At 41.3% G+C, this 18751-nt stretch overlaps 1 protein-coding gene across 8 annotated transcripts in view; it reads left to right on the top strand.

Moving 5' to 3' along the window:
- dgkh (diacylglycerol kinase, eta) overlaps positions 1 to 16830 on the top strand; it is a 52781-nt gene extending 35951 nt beyond the window's left edge. For 7 of the 8 annotated variants that reach the window (XM_070975284.1, XM_070975282.1, XM_070975283.1 and 4 more), the window contains 14 exons: positions 954 to 1088; positions 1372 to 1489; positions 1641 to 1751; positions 1916 to 2012; positions 2165 to 2272; positions 3614 to 3727; positions 3819 to 3953; positions 4134 to 4294; positions 4408 to 4513; positions 5248 to 5340; positions 6656 to 6775; positions 7002 to 7107; positions 8516 to 8646; positions 13256 to 16830. In XM_070975284.1, the coding sequence (XP_070831385.1) occupies positions 954 to 1088; positions 1372 to 1489; positions 1641 to 1751; positions 1916 to 2012; positions 2165 to 2272; positions 3614 to 3727; positions 3819 to 3953; positions 4134 to 4294; positions 4408 to 4513; positions 5248 to 5340; positions 6656 to 6775; positions 7002 to 7107; positions 8516 to 8646; positions 13256 to 13342 (1622 nt within the window). In that variant the 3' untranslated portion in view covers positions 13343 to 16830. Of the gene's footprint in view, positions 1 to 953; positions 1089 to 1371; positions 1490 to 1640; positions 1752 to 1915; positions 2013 to 2164; positions 2273 to 3613; positions 3728 to 3818; positions 3954 to 4133; positions 4295 to 4407; positions 4514 to 5247; positions 5341 to 6655; positions 6776 to 6979; positions 7108 to 8515; positions 8647 to 13255 lie in introns of all 8 variants that reach the window. The other variant, XM_070975281.1, reaches the window with a different exon arrangement.
- Positions 16831 to 18751: the final 1921 nt, after the last annotated feature.

The following is an 18751-nucleotide window of genomic DNA, read 5'->3' as shown; positions in this document are numbered from 1 at the left end:
TGTGCACAGGCCTCAGGATGTGTTATTGTCTTAGGGGCAGAAGTTCTTCCTGTTTATCATGGGCCTGCTTCCTTCCTTCCACACGTTTTCCAGCCGTTGGAAGACTAGGAGGTATCAGTCAAACCCTCTGCTTTGTATCCTCTCCTTGTTTCCTCTTATTGCCTCCTACCTCCTTCCTGACCTGGATGCAAATGCATAGCTGCTGAAAATTAAAAATAAGAGGGCAAACGTGAAGCCATACGTTCTCAGCTGTGCAGCACTACCTAACTGAGCATTAATTCTAAATGAGACACAAGTTTTTTAGAACCCATCATCAGTCAGCCAGAATACATGTAAAATCCTCATGATTTTGTACATGCACAGCAACAACAATACAATTTACCCACCAAATCCTTCAGATTAAACTGCACAATGTGAAAATGCTCCTGTTACCCTCCACTTTGTCCTTAAGAACTGTAGTGGTTTCAGACTGTTGGAGGGTGTAAACAGTGTGCCTACTTCAGTTTTGAAAATGTCATAATAGTGGAACGCACCTGTATCAAACCTCAAGGGAATTTCCTAAAATGACATTACTTAACACCTAGAACAATTCCCTGCTTTTATTCTGACAACCTGCTGTTCAGTGTCATATTAAATCAGCAGTGTTGAGCTGTGTGTAAATGAGAATTTGTGTCAAAAAGTCTGAATATGTTCCAGCATCAACCAACCACTGAGGATCATTGTCACTTGCCATTTGTTCATTTTCCTGTGTGTATGCAGCCCAGCCCATTCAAAGCAGCTGCAGTGAGTTTTGTTATGCCCCCTGGTGGGATGAGAGGGTGGTGTCACATTAAAAAGTAACGCCATTGTGTTTTCTCTGTTGAATTTGACCTAACGAACCAGGAATATCAACCTAAAACCATTTGAGCAGAGGAAAAGCATGATGGTATGTTTTTTGCTTTCTGTGTGTCTAGCTGCTAAGAGTCCCTGTTCTCCAACGGAGAGGAGGGTGAGCCGCAGCACCCAGTCCTGTGGTTCCTTCACCATCACCCCCTTCACTACCAGCAAGGAGAACCTCCCTGTACTCAACACGCGCATCATCTGCCCTGGTAAACACAAACACACATGCACACACACAACTAGATATTGCATGCATACAAGTAATTTTCCTTCACCTGACCTTCACAAAACACACAAGGAGAGGATCACTCGGACATTTCAACTCATATGACAGATGTGTGTGTGTGTGTGTGCGTGTGTGTGTGTGTGTGTGTGTGTGTGTGTGTGTGTGTGTCTATGTGTGTGTGTGTGTGTGTGCGTGCGTGCGTGTGTGTGTGTGTGTGTGTGTGTGTGTGTGTGTCTATGTGTGTGTGTGTGTGTGTGTGAGTGCAGGCTTGCGGGCAGGTCTAGCTGCCTCCATCGCTGGCAGCTCCATCATTAGCAAGATGCTGCTGGCAAACATCGACCCCTTTGGGGCCACACCCTTCATCGACCCCGACCTTGATTCACTGTAAGAGCCGCTTCTCTTTGCGTCCATGTGCAAAATTTATGTCCGCATCGGTCTCTCTCTCTCTCTATTTGTGCCTAATTTATGATGATTTATGTGTGAGTTTGAGCTGACCGGCTGTGTGTCTGTTTCTGTGGCTATTTTTCCTACCCAGAGAGGGCTACATGGAGAAGTGTGTGATGAACAACTACTTTGGCATTGGCCTGGATGCCAAGATCTCCCTGGAGTTCAACAACAAACGAGAGGAGCACCCAGAGAAATGCAGGTGAGACACATTTCCTGTACATCCAGGCATCTCTCAGCCACCGAACAATCGAGCAGGGATCAGATCAGACATCAGGGATTTTTTTTTCAGTCAGTGACATCTGCTTTACTAGAGAGATACTAGATAACAACATTTCAATCACACCCTCTGCTCGTCCTGCACAGGAGTCGTACCAAGAACATGATGTGGTATGGTGTTCTGGGCACAAAGGAGCTTCTGCAGAGAACCTACAAGAACCTGGAGCAGAAAGTCCAGCTAGAGGTGAGAAAGGGAAGAACAGCAGAGAACACATGCTTTTACTTAAAAATGTCTGAAAAATGATAGTAAATAATAGAGTGGACTTGCTGAAACATGCCCCTCTCCCCTTCACTTACTGGTTCAGCTGAGCTCTGCTTGCTTATTGTCTTTCCCAGTGTGACGGCCAGTACATCCCCCTGCCCAGCCTTCAGGGGATCGCAGTGTTAAACATTCCTAGCTATGCAGGAGGGACCAACTTCTGGGGTGGCACCAAGGAGGATGATGTGAGTACATTTACAGTCCAATAATGTTCACACTGAACTCTAATGTTCCATCCTGCTGGAAGTGCCCTTGGTAGGTGACTCAGATCAAAGGGTGCTTTCTTCTTCAAGCTAATGTCAGAAATTGACTAGATTCCTGCGTCAAGGCTTCACCTCTCTTTTTCTGTCTCTCAGTCCTTCTCTCTCATTTTCTGTGACGTGAACTATGGAAAGATCCTGGTGTAACATGGCCCTGCTAGCCTGGAGGTGCTGGGGGAGGGATGGGCAGAGAGATATTTGTGCTTGTTTGTTTAAGGCTTGGAGCACAAGGGCTGCTGAGGGATTAGAGTTAGCTTGCACACACATGCACACACACACGCACACACACACCCTTAGTGAGCCCCTGCAGAGGTTACCCTTGGACACACACACACATACAGTATGTGCATTTGGTGTTATGTAACTTTTGCTGGAGAGGAGGAAACTGCAACAGGGAGAGGACATTTAGTTAGACTTAGTCATCACACACGCATGCACACACATGCATGCACACACACACACACACACACACACACACACACACACACACGTATTAGAGGTTTTCTCTTTGTCATAATATATCTGATTCGTGGTGTAATCATACATGTTGACACACTGCAGCTGATGTGTAGTTTCACTCTAAAACAGAGAGTTTATTTGAAAATGTCCCCTCTGTCACTGATCAACATGTTACCAGCTCTACGTCAGCTCTGAACACAGCACAGAACTTTTTGCTGAACGTGTTTTGGTTTCCATCTAGTGGCTGATGCTCCACATGACAGCAAAACTAATCAAGTTCTTTGATAATTTCATCTCAGCAGAATGTTACCTATCCTCTTTTTTCTAACTGAACCTCTTTCTGTGTACTTGTGCGGATGCAGACTCCACATTACTGTGACCTTTTCAGCAGCAGTTTGCTGGCAGCGATCAATTACAGACTTGTTGGGAGCCTCCTCTCACAGAAACAGTTAATTTCTGATTGAGGCCTCGGCTAAACTGAGCTGACAGAACAAAATGTCTCCTTTAAGGCAGGTTTTTACTAGAAGAAGATTAGTTCACTAATCCTGCCTGTCACATTAACAGATGAGGCTGGTCATACTTTATATTCTTCTTCTTGTCAACAGATGTCATGAACAGACCAAAACCAACAGTGGTATACTCAAAAAATCTGAGAAAAGGATCTTTCCATGAAGTTTGCTAACAAACTGAAAAACACAGAGTAACACCAGCTGAATTCTTAAAGATTTAAACGATTACTTACACAATCAGCAGTTACAATGTGGTATCACACACACAGCTCCTGAGTGTCATTATTGTGTTGTGCAGATCTTCTGTGCCCCATCATTTGATGACAAGATCCTGGAAGTTGTGGCTGTGTTTGGGAGCATGCAGATGGCTGTGTCCAGAGTCATCAAACTGCAACACCACCGCATAGCACAGGTGAGAACACACACTAAAAACAATATGAAAATAAAAGACTCACGCATAAAAGTATATATAGACCTAATCTAAGCCTCTCTGTCCCAATCAGTGTCGAACAGTAAAGATTACTATCCTGGGCGATGAGGGGGTTCCAATTCAGGTGGACGGTGAGGCCTGGATCCAACCGCCTGGAGTCATCAAGATCCAGCACAAAAACAGAGCTCAGATGCTCACCAGAGACCGGGTGAGGAAGAGAGAGTGGGGCTCAGTGAAGAGCAGTAGGTGTCTGGAAAGCTTGGAGAATAAAATGAAGCTGAGTAAGGGTCCTGGGTTTTGTGTGAGTGTGAGTCATGCTGGTAGACGGACGAATATTCACAAGAACAGCTTTACATGATGTGTACTTGTTCTTTGATTTTCCCTGCAGGCATTTGAGAACACGTTGAAGTCATGGGAGGACAAACTGAAGTACGATAAGCCTCCTTTGCGGCCTCACCTCTACCCACAGCAGTCTGTGGATCTGGCTACAGAGGAGGAGGCCGCCCTGGTGCAGTTGTGCTCCAGAGCTGCAGAGGAGCTCATTACAAGGTAAACATGTACCGCCATCAATATCAAGTCTCACTTCCACCGACTTTACAGATAATAATTTTGTTTTTCTGGCATGAATCATACTCACCGTCATGTGCTCTGTCTAATCACAGGATATGTGAGGCTGCAAAGACCAATGGGCTTTTAGAGCAGGAGCTGGCTCATGCTGTTAATGCTGCGTCTCACGCCATCAACAAAACACACCCCAAGTTCCCAGAGGTTAGCTATCAGCGAATGTCACACAACATACAGTGGTTTCCATTGAGCATTGAGATGCTGCTGTGTGATTTTCTTAGCTGCATCGTGCAGAATTTAAGACTAGTTTAAACCTGTGTTTTCTGCACAGCTCTCTGAAACGTGAACAGAAGCTGCAGTTTTAGTTAAAACTCACTTGTTGAATCTTGTAAATGGAAATTATTTACTTGCCTCTAGAGGTCACTGGATTGAAGGTTTAAGTTAAACCCGTTGCACAAATGGTTATCTAAAGTTGAGTGTCATAGAGAGTAGTTAAACTGTTAAAGGCATTCTGCTGCATGTGATAATATTATTCTTTAAATATTTCAGAACATTAATATATGTCTGTACGTGTGGTCTTACAGACTAATCCTTTAAAACTTGTCACATTTCCCTAACTTTTTAAAGCTGGAGAGAGAACTCTTGATAGTCTTTGATAACAAGACCAATATTTAAAATATAGCAACAACAGCCATTACTGTATGTGACTTTCAGTGGCACCTTTGAATTAGCTGTACTGCTTTTTAAAACAAGCTAACACCATCACTTTGAACTTGATTGTTTTAATATGTTTCTGCATACTAAAGCCCTAAAAGGACCAATTTGACTGGACCTGTTCTGCTTCCAGAATGGTTACGTGGAGTCTGATTTCACTGTGATTGTCATCCATACTGTGTGATGTGTGGGATTCTGCTCAATAACTGTTGTCCCCTTTCCAGAGTCTCACCAGAAACACAGCTATAGAGGTGGCCAGCACTGTGAAGGCTCTGTACAATGAGACAGAGTCTCTTCTGTTGGGCCGAGTCTCTCTTGTGAGTTGCTTTGCTTGTGTTATGTCATATATTTTATTATTTAATGTTTCAACTAGTGCTGGGCGGTATGACCAAAAATGTATATCACGGTATTTTCAGAATTATAACGGTTTCACGGTTGTTTTTTTTCTTTCATCTGGAAGACACATGTTTTAACACAGGTATATCCAGGCTTTCATCTGGGCAGAGTACCATTATCTCGTCCAAGCATACAGAGAAACTGCTCTGTTGAAAACACTTTTTCATCCTTTTTTTTCCTGCTTACTATTGTTCTTATCTCTCATAAAAGGATGAAATGCAAATAAAACGGTAAAATAACACGTCGGGCTGGTCGGCAGTGTACTCTGTTAGCGCTCTGCTCATTCACGAGTAAGCGAGAGGGAGCGGTGAAACTCACTGCGCAGTTGGATAGCTCAGCGACTAATTGGTCAATTTTGATGATCGACACCTCTATTGACCAGTCAGAGTCAAGAGATTCAAGGGGCAGCACCCAAATTCACCATAGTAACACCAATGATGATCCAGAAGGAAGTAGGCCCAGAGATAGGTTACCGCATGAAGAGCGCTCCCCCCCACTCTAGAAACCCCCTCCTCTTTGTGTAAACAACCAGGACCTCTATGATCGATCTCAAACTAACGCAGAGTCATAGGGGTAGACATTAGCAGCGTTTTTTCGAGCTGGAATATAACTTTTGACCACAAAACAGCAAAGGTAAGACATACTTTATGATTTAGCAAAGTTTTTTCTGCTACTCTGTGGCTGCTAGCTCGCAGAGTTTCCATCGCACAGTGAGGAGGCAGACATCTTCGTGATCAGCAAACTCTCTCCTTTCATATGATACCAGGCTTGTGTGGTTTGCATGAAGTTGCGAAATCAGCAAACGTTCTTGAGTGCACATACGCTATTTTCGTCTTTTTGTTACATGCGCATGTAATTTATTACATTCAATGTCTGTCCCATCCATTTTCACCATAACGTAACACCAGAGCATGACAGTTTACCCTCACCACGCCCCCGCACCATGGCTGTCGAGAAGCGCACTATTGAAAGCAGCCCCGTCGTGAAACTGTCACGCAGCGCAGCGTTCCGGACGTTGTGTAACCACATACACCGGTGTGGCGGTATATTAAAAATTCATATCATAAGAAAAATATACACCAGTATTCGGTGTTAACCGGTATACCGCCCAGCCCTAGTTTCAACCGTACTATAGTGTTAAGGGTTAATTCTACTTTAGTTCAACTTGAGGTGCTATTAGTTCTCCTTCCAGTGTGCTCCTGTAGTTGATTTCAGCTTGTGTTTTCCTCCTTGCAGCAACTGGACCCACCAGAGGAGGAGCAGCTGTCCAATGCTCTGCAGAGTGTGGAGATGGAACTGGGCAAACTAGGAGAGATCCCCTGGCTCTACCATATACTGCAGCCCAATGATGAGGAGGTAAGCAGCCTCAGCAAACACACACACGAATCAACATGTGCACATATATTATGTTTAATATTTGTCCAAAGTAGTTAACATTATCAACATTCTGTACTCCTGCTCCTCATAACTAAGAGCTGTCTGCACACATATTCTTTCTGGCTTTAGTGTGACATGGCTCCAGGTAACGGGAGAGCTGAGTAGCTAAATGAAATGCTATAGGTTGACTGTGCTTATGTACCAGGACCACTCTCTGGGTTACGACAAGAGGAACAGTCGCAGCAGCATGTTTCGCATAGTGCCCAAGTTCAAGAAGGAGAAGGCCGCCAAGAAGACGAGCCCTCAGTCAGGTAGAGTTGTGTTCACTTTTCCCGCAGAAGTCAACAGGCTGGACAGGCAGACTGCTCTAATCTGCTCAAGCAGAGGAATCAGTCAGAGTCTCTCCCAGCTGCCATGAGCCTTTAACACAACATTATTTGCACTGTCTGGTCTGGCCACCCCAAACTTAATGATGATTACTGCTGCCTTTGATTTCAAAGGGTAGTAGCATAAATGCGCTGAATGGTAAACTGAAAGCTCAAATATTACTGTAGCTCATATTGTTTGGTGTCACATGGTTTTGTTTCCCATAGCTTAGCAGCTGCAGAAATAATTTCACACTCGCGACCAGTACACATCACACACTCACATTATTAAATACTTTCACTAGTGGCAACTAGAACAATTAGCTTTATGCTTTATCATGCTATGTCATATATTATGACATAGCTTTGTTCATCATTTACACTGTATGTATGTCACTGACCACTGTGCTTAAAATGTACACACTTAATGATGACAGTGAACATACACGCACGAAAAACAAGGCACACAACATGCCCCTCACTACCATCATATTACAATCCGTGCATAAAGGTATTACTGCATTGTAATCGTCTAGAACACAAAGAATGTGTGTGTGTGTTTGAAGTCTTACATCCCACAGTGTGACCCTAACCATCAACTCGCACACCTTCCCCTCCTTCATGCTCTCATCCAGCTATCAACATGGCTTCAGAAGGTGCAAAGGCAGGAGAAGAACAAGGCTGCACTAGGGGAACGCCTGCAGGGATCAAATACAAACTAGCCATAAAACCAGTTTTTGTTGCATACTGAACATTAAAGGATCAAGTTAAAGTGCCACATGTCCAAACAGTAAACCTTAACGGGATGTTGTTGCTTACTGAGTGGGTCTATGTTTTAATACATAATGGGAAAAATAAGTATAGGTTCAAGAACCAGATCAGGTTTAAGAGTCCAAGCCCTTCCTCTCATCATGGGCTGGTTTCTGATTAGTTGGGCTGTATTTCCTGCACAGGCTTCTGCCTCCCTTCACCTCCTACTTTTTCTGTGTTTTTTGGTATTGGTCTATGATATGCATGCCCCCAGCCTTCTTGGAAAGGCATTGGCCACTGCCTTGTTCTGACCAACCTTTGGCCTTTGTCAAACCTCCCTCTCCTCCGCCAGCTGCCGCCACTGCTCTCCCTTCCTCTCTGATGCTCTCCCTCCATTTTTTCTCCTTCTTCCCTTCCAACGATTTACCACACTTTGTGTCCTTTTGTGAGTTCTATATGTGCTGTGAGAGAAAGAACATGAATGGTGGTGAGTGAGGTGTGAGAGTGACAGTTGGTGTGTGGCAGCGTGTGTGTGTGTGCATACCTGTGAGGCGCCCTGAGCCTCTCTCTGCTCTGCTTTGTGTGTGTGTGTACGTGTGTGTAGTGGAGAGATGGGGCACAGAGGATGTGGGCATCTGGCTGGAACAGCTGAGTCTGGGAGAGTACAGAGACACCTTCATCCGACACGACATCCGAGGCTCGGAGCTACTGCACCTGGAGAGGAGGGACCTGAAGGTACACACACACACCTGTTACCACACCTCAATTCCTCAGTGAATCTGTGTAAACCCTGCCGTCCAACCCACAACCAACTCTTTCTCTCTGTGTCCTCTTGGTCTTATGTATTTCTTATGCTCTTTAACCTGATAGCTGTCTCCCTGTTTTGCCACCTCTTGTGCTGCGCTGCATTGCTCTGCTTGGCTTCTACTGTCTGATTGTTGCTTGGTGAAAGAAACTTGCTGTAACGTACTAACACTGTGTATCTGCTGAAGAGGGGAAGCCTACAGGGCAGGGAGGGCTGGGAGTGGATAGAGCAAACTGAGTCTGGCTGAATGTAGAGAGCCAAAAATGCCATCAGGCCGTGAGTTTAGTTGAGATTTTTAAATTGGCTCCGCTCAGATTGTGTGAATCTATTAAAAAAAGATACATTCCTGTGGAGTTTACAAGAGACTGAAATTAGTTGGTGTCAGGTGCCTTAATTCAAATACACTAACATGCACAGATCACACATGTTCACTTGAATTTCTTCTGATTCTTGGGACATTTGACTGATGCCCTCCTATTTAAAGTGTAGGTAGATTGCACCATTGTCAAAAAGTGTGACCTACAAACACTTATCATGTTGGACTTCAGTTTCATTCGCATTCTCATTCTCAATTTCACTATTGATATCATCATGACATACACATGACATACCAAGAAAGCGTTCAACTGTCAGGCAAACCCCCTTCCAGATTTAAATTGCCAGTGTGAAAGCACCCTTAATGGATCCCAAACCAATAAATGCCCATTGTGTAGTTAATACATTATACTAGTGCTAAAAAAAACAAAAAACAAAACAATTAATCATTGAAAAAGCAACAATTGTGACATGAGAGCCTGACTGAGACTGGATACAAAATGAACAGCGCCCTCTGGTGGACAAACTATGTAACTGCAAAACTGTTTCTAAATTACCTTAACTCAAATGTATCTTTGGATTTCCTCAACTGCAACCTCTTGGTTTAAGAAGTATTTTCTGTGCACAGCAGCAGCATGCCAGTGCATAATGACGACGTCAGCCCTCAATCAACACAGACTTTTTCTTTACTTTTTCTATATCTGTGCCCCTCATTTCATCATCCTATAATTTATTGGTCAGTCATCTCATTGGTCCAATTTACTGTGTTGGGTTTTTTTTTTGTTTGTTTTATTATAATGGTTGGAAGCACTCCTGAAAATAGACAGTTAATCAATTAGTCAGCTTAATTAGCTCAAAATTTCATCAAATCATTTTTAAGCAAAGATTCACTGATTCCATCTTCTCCAGTGTGAGTATTTTCTTTGTCTTCTATGAATGCAAATTGAATTTGTTTGGATTATGCGCTGTTTGTCATTCAAAACAAGGAATCTGAACAATATCTGGAAAATTATGATGGCTATTGTTTGTTATCTTTGGACAGTTTGTAGAGTAAACAATGAATCAATGAATTGAGGAAATAATCAACAGATGAATCACTAATGACATCACCTTAAATTGCCCTGGATAAAGGATAATATAAAGCAAAGTGGTAACAGACACTTCTGGAGTATTGAACAGATTGTCAAAGATTTTCTAACAAAATGAATGAAGAATGAAGAATTGATCAGCACAATGAACTATACTGAGATTACCAGCAGGATAGACTGTGTGTCTCTTCGGCAGTCCGGTGGAGGACTGAGACTTGCCAAACTTGGCACAAGTGTTCTGTGGTATTTCGCTGTTGGAGGCGCACCACATAAACCCCTCAAAATCCCTCAGTGTGTTAATTTTTCACTTGTTTGATTCACTTTATTGGTGTATTTTTAGTTAGCTGACCATAAACAAAATCCTGCTTCATTCTGCGTGCAGCACTTATGCCTTTGAGGCAAAATATAGAACAGTGTGTGATTCTACAGCATCCTCGCCTTTCTGTCTATAGGTCCTTTTCACAGCAGACATTTTGATTTGTCATAGTAGGAAAAGCACTGGTGTTCCCAGTAACACTACATTAACAATGTCTGAAGTGTCCCAGTCTGCCTGGACAGCACAACAATGAGCCAGAATGCACAATATCAGGATGCTAAAACCGAAGCAGATACATGAAATTCTGGCCATCATTCATTTTATTATTTACACCTGAGCTTTTCCCACTGTGACACATGAAAATATCCTCCATAAAAAAGGCTCATTAGGTCGCCTTACAGTGATCTGAGGTCGGCAGGTATGCACTTCATTTCTTTTTGCTTTTGATATGGTATTGCCAAGCCATGATTATGCACGTCAGATCTACTGGCATGGATTAAATCTTATGCAATTGACAATTGAATGTTGCAAAATACTGAGCTTCTCTCTCTTTAGGTCACTCTCGCTCTGTTAAGCACAGTAAGTTCTCATTGATATCTTTATTCAAAAGCAGTGGGTTACTGTGGAAACAAATGCAAGTGTCATCTTTTCTTTCACAAGTCTGCCAAAAGTAGTGCTTGGGGCATCACATTTTAATTACAGGCCATGACCAAGCAATGTAGGGAGTAATCGCTGATCAGTGGGAGTGACACCAACCACCAACCCCAATCACGTAACAGTATCAAGTTCAGTTGCGCCATCTCATTGTCTTGTGTTTGATGCTTCGCGAGGAGTGACATGAGAAATAGAAAGTGAGTCCTGCAGCGAGCGAAGAAATTGTTGATAAAATGGGGAAAGTCAGCTCGCAAGTATGGAGTTTTTTGGATTTTATAAGTCGGACCGTAGTCAGGCCAATGTGGTCTGTAACTTATGCAAGACTGTCATCCTCACCAAGACCGGTAACACCACAAACTTGTTTAACCACCTTAGCCGTGTTCACTCTTTGGAGTGCAGCCGTATTCGCCAACATCCGCCAACTGCAGCACCACCGCACAAGCAGCAGACCACCATGCAGTACTCTGGTACTCCCGGTACTCTGCTTCAGTGCCTCATGACAAATCATCTAAAAGGCACAGACATAACAGAGGCTGTGGCATATCATATAACTAAAGACATGCTTCACTGAGCACTGTGGAGAAGCCAGGTTATAAACATCTCTTACATGTTTTTTTTTTTTTTTTTTTGGTTAACTCACTTGCAATAAAAATATAATTGAATAGTTCATGTATGTTTAGAGTAAGAAGAGTGACTAAAGTTGTTCATATGTCAAGGCTGGTTTTATAGTTCAGTCAATCTCATTGTACAGTCTATAATGTTACAGGTGTCAAGTCTACCTCAGTTTCTGCTATGTTTACAAAACACTGCACATATCTGAAAACATTTTATTCACCAGAAGGTGAATCAGCTTGTGAACCTCCAGCACTAAACCTGCAGAAAAAAAGTTCTCAGGTTTTTCTCTGTTTACTTTTATTATTTGAGTGTTTTCCATGGTCATGTTGACATTTCCTTTCCTTTCTGCCTTGATAGCTGAGGAGATTATAATCAGAGGAAGGTTAAATTTAAAGAAAAATGTTTAAATTGAATGTATTTTTCTCCTGGTACTTATTTTAAATAGATAATAAAAAATATCAGTAATTATCGATAACGACCGATATAAAACATATCATGATACAGTTTTCAGCCATTTCTCCCAGCCCTACTTCAGATGAGAGATTTCTGTATTTCCATTTTTCTGCTAACTTGATTGAGGTGGGCTAGGTTCAGTTTGAAAAATGTGATGACAGGTACTTCCATGCACCACAATTGAGCAACAACAATTGAGCAACATTTGAGTCAAAATCAGGAGGAGGAGGAGGAGTCAGTATATGTCACATTTTTGAGTGTAAAGTCCTAATAAATACTTTAAAGCAGCTATTTGTATATTAACAATGAATCACATGACTTCATATGTGGGGCTGCACGGTGGAGCAGCAGGTAGTGCACGTGCCTCACAGCAAGAAGGTCGCCGGTTTGATTCCCGGGTCGGGCCTTTCTGTGTGAAGTTTGCATGTTCTTCCCGTGCATGCGTGGGTTCTCTCCGGGCACTCCGGCTTCCTCCCACAGACCAAAAACATGCTCATTAGGTTGATTGGTGACTCTAAATTGCCCCTAGGTGTGAGTGTGAGTGTGAATGGTTGTGTGTATGTGCCCTGCGACCGGTCCAGGGTGTACCCCGCCTCTCGCCTGTGTGTTAATGTGCAATAATGCTAACCTTTGCTAATTAGCACTAAGCACAGTGTTAACATTAGGTTAATAAGGATGTCATTAGTTATGCAGATATTGGGTCACAAACCAAATACCTGCCAGTAGTCAAGGATCACCAAAATTAGGATTCATCCTCTGGGCAAAATGGATATACCTGTTCACAGTTTCATGGCAGTCCATCCAATAGCCTAAATCTGGACCAAAGCTGTCACCCACTAACCCCCTATTTCATGATGTAAAGAACCTTTTTTATTCCTCCAGTTTGTGATGAGTTTATGATTCAGATGTGCTGCATTGACACTGGCAGTGAAACATTGAGCTCCCACCATTTTATTGTACTCCCCCTCTTCGATTGTACAATCCATGTCAGACACATTAAATCACAGGAGGCATCACCCAAAAGGCCAGTGTTTGGTTATAATGTTTGACTTGCGATAGACCTTTTTTGAATGTGTTGGTCTTCTTGTTTGTCTCCAGGATCTGGGGATATCGAAAGTGGGTCATATGAAGAGAATTCTCCAGGGAACTAAGGACCTGGCCAAAGTCTCTATGGTTGACCTCTAGCCCAGAAGACGCTACCCGAGAGCAGAAACAAACATTCCCCTTACATCAGTGGAACAGTTTGGGAGCACCGTCGGCAGTGAAGGAGAAGATAGGTATTCAAGCAGAGCTGGATGTGATCCCTCTGCTTAGAAAGCCTTTGTGATGTTGTTATCAAGATACATTTGACTGTTTGTTAATGCTTTGGTGCCAAAATGACAAAGTCAACAAAGCTGATGGAAGTGCAAAAGGAAGTCACGGATCTTCACAATAAAAGCCATTTCTAAGTTAATATCCATCATAACACACAATCAGGTATGCAACTAACATACTGTTGACAGTTGACTTGTTTTGAGTTAACAATCTAGTAGCAAAACCAGGACTTCCATCAGTGTGAGGTTAAGTTTCAGTTTGGTGATGTTTGCTGGATCTCTCCCTCACGTTGCAGAGCTGCAGATGCATTAAAGCAGCTGTGGAGTTTGAGTAGCACTGCTGTTCAGAGGAGACCGAGAAGATAAACTTGTAACATTGCAGTCTAGGTGGTGATCCGGAAGTTGTGGTGTCTGAAAACAACAGGATACTGTCGCATGCTATGCTTGCTCAACTTTAGATACGTTTAATTGCATGATTAGTGTCTTGATTTGGTGTGTGTGGGTGTGTGTGGGTGTGTGCGCAAAATGACACTTGAACAAGTTTTACATGACTTAAGTATTACGAAGCCATTTGTAACTACTGAAAGCATCCTTTTTGGTCTGAATCAAACTTTTTTTCAAGCTTTAATTTATTTTGTTTGCATGATAATGATGTGTCAAAGATTTGTGTCAAGTGCCATATTTTCAGTCATTTAAAAATGTAAAATGTGCTTTATTGGTAGACATCATAGGACATTTTTAAAAAGCTGTTGATTAGGTATGAATATATGGAATTAATATCTGTAAGTTGACACATTCTCTGTGGATGTGAAAATCAGTACCAAAGTGAATGTCTAAGAAAACATGATCATCTGTTCAATTGCACCTCTTAATTTCATAGGTCAGTAGGTCTTAGGTCTTAAATGCATTTAAGGTGGGAAAAAGGATTAGTATTAGTCAAGAGGAAAGTAAAATTGTTGGTTTTAAGCCAATCACATATACTGTTGTAGGGTTGTTGAGTTTTTTAAGGAATACTTAAAAAGCACTTTTTACTTTTTGCTTTATGCAAGTGCAAATTCTCATATCATTACATGGACTGAGCAGTTCACCTCAACTTTTGAACTTTTGGCAGTTTATCGCAGTATTTAACACTAATGAGAATAGGAGTTAGATATCAGTTTTGAATATGTAATAGTGCAGGTGATCTGCCGTCTGCATAGCAAGTGCAACTTTTTTTCTTCAAATTACAAGAGATGTTAATAGAACACTACTTTTAATTGTTAGTTTCTTTTAAGACTGCTGGCATTACAAGGTATATCTGATGTGTGATGCTAAGTTTGTACGTGTGTGTGTGTGTGTGTGTGTGTGTGTGTGTGTGTGTGTGTGTGTGTGTGTGTGTGTGTGTGTATATATACACACACACACACACACACACACACACACACACACATACAGTATACCAGTGTATGCTATGCAGTGTTGGAAGTGTTGTGGTCTAATACATTTGTAGATTGCTAACATGGCATGCATTGTGAAGACCTTACACATTTGATTGTGTATATTACACCATAACAATTGTGTATTGATGATTTGTTCTAATCTCCTGTACATGATTATGCTGTTGTATTCTAATGATGGTGCAATATTTCCTCTCTTGTTTTGATACTGTCTTTGCAGCTTTCTGACATGATGTTTCTCAGTGGGGAACAAAAAAAAAAAAAAAACCTTGAAAGAGTTTTTTTGTACATGTATTCCTCCTCAAGGTTTGGGGATTAGATTTTAAAAGTTAGACCTGTAGACAGACTGCTTTTTCTTATGAACTCCAGATTTCCTCCAGCAGTTCACTAGTTTGTAGTTTTGCTCCTCCGTGCTTCCAAGATGGTTCACTAAAGTAGGACTGTGTCAATGAATGAGCAGAGTGTGCAGACATGACTGTTGTGTTAAAATGTAATATGTATCACAATGTATTTACGTGCATTTGGGTGTGTCTACTCCAACAGTGGCATATTGTACCTTATCAACAATTGTATACTTACCATTGCCAACTAATTTTACCACGTAATTTTAACTCCGATCATTTGGTTTTCCCCCTTTGGAGAATTTTTTGTTGCTTGTATGCTGGTTGTAATTCTTCCTTTTTCCCTCTCAGATTATTATGCCTTCTGTTCAGAATTAGTATAAAAACCTACTTTTTCATTTAACTCAATATTGAATGCTAAAATGTAACAAGGCACGCAAGTTTCTACCATTCATCAAAGTATCCTAAATAACAAAAATAACAATTGCATGTGATTGAATCAGGGGTAAATTAACAGTAGTGATGTGTTGTTTCCAACATCCCAACAGAGGGCGATCTACTACATCTCATATATCTGCAGTCCCTGACTCATTGTCAAAGAGTATGACCCTACCATTGCTTATGACGACAACCACTTATGTCAGACTACTGTGTTCAGTGTACTGTCGTGCTGCTCATTGGCATGCAGAAATCAGTAAGCCTGTAAATCAAATTCCAATCCAAGATAAGCATTTCTTCATGTGCATTCCATTGTTGATCCTGCAACTCATAGCCAAAGATAGGTATTAGTTACTAGAAACCACAAATTTCCATACATGAGTAGTTCCTCTGCCTGACTGATGGACAGAACTCTGCATTTCATTCATTTCATAGATATAGATTCATTGTGAGCTGTTTGATGACAGTTGGCCTTTTGCTAGCCAGAATCTAAAGTGGTGGATATAGGGTCCACTAAGTCTCAAGTGTTTTGGCCCCCAGGCTCCAAGCAAAGAATGCTTGACTTTTCCATACAAAGTGGAAGTAGCCACCTTTCTCCCTTGCTGTTTTCCAGTGGTCTGTAAATAATGCTGCAAACTGCCTGGTTTTCAGAAACCAACGAAACCCATGCAAGGATCTCAGAAAGACAGGATAGCATAGAGTCTTTCACATGGTTCCTAAAGTCATGGGAGAAAAGTGAGTTTCATTTGTTTACATTATGTTTACAATAGCACAGTTTTAATTTTTAAGAATATATATGTAGGTATAAACAATATTTGCATATTTATTGCCTAAGGTAAAATGATATGATGTGTATTGTGTTTTCACATTTGGAATATAATGTTACAGTTGTCACCTGTATTACTATCTGGATGATTTTGGTAAAGTAGTTAATACTTTTTATGACTACTAAGTGACTGTTTTCTGTGCCTTTTTATGGTTAGAATGCATGGTTAACTATTTATTACAATTTGGAGTCACTGAGATGTGTATTTTTGTATTCTGAATAAATAAATGGTTCAGCTTTTGTTGTACATTTTTAAGGTGCCTTCAAATAGGCTACCTGTTCATATCTCTCTTCTTCAATAAAACCAAATACATATGCAGTGTGTTTCTGTCTCATTCTTTTCACTTCAGGAAAATAAGATGACAATGATGATGATGATGATGATGATGATAAAAACCTGCGTGCGTGCGTGTGTGTGTGTGAGAGAGAGAGAGAGAGACCAGGTATTTATCACGTTGCGGGGACAAAAATCTGTTTACACAGTCACATTGTGGGGACTCACCTGCCTTATGGGGACAAAATGCAGGTCCCCTTAATGTAAATCATTAAATTTTAGGGTGAAGACTGAGGATAGGGTTACGGGTTAGGTAAGGTTAGGTACGGTACAGGGTTAGGAATGGGCAAATAGTGGTTAGGGTTAGGGTAAGGCTCCAGGGAATGAATGTAAGTCTATGTAATGTGTGTGTGCTTGTATAGATATCTTGTGAGAATTAATTTGAGTTTTAGGCCTTAGGAGTTTTAGGACAGTGAGAACCTTTTGGCTGGGCGTCAATTTTCAGACTGACTTTTTTTAAGGGGTAGATTAAAATTAGGGTTAGAGTAAGGATTGGTTTTAGGCATTTGGTTGTGATGGTTAAAATTAGGGTAAGGGGCTAAGGAATGCATTGTGTCAATAAGTGTTCCCACAAAAAAATGTACATACTTGTGTGTCTATAAACTGTATATACAGCAGTTTTGACCCCTCTCAAATGAAAAAATCCTCTGTTCGGAGCTTCGCTATATTGCCACAAGATGAATCATTTTGTGGTAAACAAATTCTACAAGGCATTTCAATGCAATGTTTCAAAACTAAATGTTGAATAGCTGCATTGTGATTAAGACTGTAGGCCATCTGTGACATTTGAAGTTCTCTTGGAACACTCACATCCCTGAGCATTTCTCTGCACAGCCTCTCCTCCAGTGAAACTTTCCTCTGCTCTCATCTTCTTTCATTTTAGTCTTACACTAGCCTTTTTTAATTACAAATGTGTTCAGTCGCACATTCTGCTGGTCAGTCATCTCACTGAGACACATTTCGAGCATTTCTTGCAGCTCTTTTTCTTACTGTCCTGTCCATTCCCTTCCACCTCTGTTGCACCAACTGTCAACAAGGAGTCGTCTCAACTTTTTTCCACAAGAAACAAAAACCCAATTGTGAACCACATGTAATCTGTCCATGCTTCATAGTTTCCGAGTTTCATCAGCATGGCTGTTGATGTGCCCGCAGTAAACAACAAAAGTTTGCAGGACAAGCAGGTTTTTTGTTCAAACAAATAGAGCAGACATGCATTTTTTCTGAGATGCATTACTTGAGACAGACAAGGTCCTTGTGGAAATAAAAGAACTGACAACATCTATGTTAAGGAAAGGAGGAAAGGAGTTAACTGAAAACATGGGTAACCATTTCAACATGTTGTTTGTCTCATCAGTGTTTTAGCTGACAAGAAAACTTCAGCCAAATACTAGAGATAACTTAGACAGGTTGTATTAAGTATAATAAGTATGGCAAGATCTGTCCAGAGTGTGGTCAACCAAATAGCTGAACAAGCCATTGAAAGGTCAATCTATAAATTACTACTTGGAAATGATTATTCTACTTTTAGCATTTGTGCTTTTATACCTTAAATTCACCCTTTTTCCCCAGTTTTCCTTCCAGTTTTCATGACATGTAAATCGAAGAGCTTTAACTTTCTTGTATGCATTGTAAAAATCTGTTCATTTTCTTATACAGCAAGATAGTATTCTTTACACGGAAGAATACAAATAGCAAAAAAATTAATAAATGTCACAAGAGTGCAGCATTACCAGATTCAGTGATAAATCTGTGTGAATGTACAAATGCAAAACAGCAATTTGTGTTTGACGCAAGTGCAAAAATGATCTTGCAATAACATTAAATGTATAATGTCCTGAATGCTAACACTTACACCCATTGTCTGAATCCATTAACAGTGGCATTTCAGAGTGCAGGATTTGAATAA

This window comes from Chaetodon trifascialis, chromosome 12, assembly GCF_039877785.1.
Source record: "Chaetodon trifascialis isolate fChaTrf1 chromosome 12, fChaTrf1.hap1, whole genome shotgun sequence".
Taxonomy (NCBI): Eukaryota; Metazoa; Chordata; class Actinopteri; order Chaetodontiformes; family Chaetodontidae; genus Chaetodon; species Chaetodon trifascialis.
The sequence above is the reverse complement of the archived record's forward strand: the minus strand, read 5'-3'. Positions and strand labels throughout refer to the sequence as shown.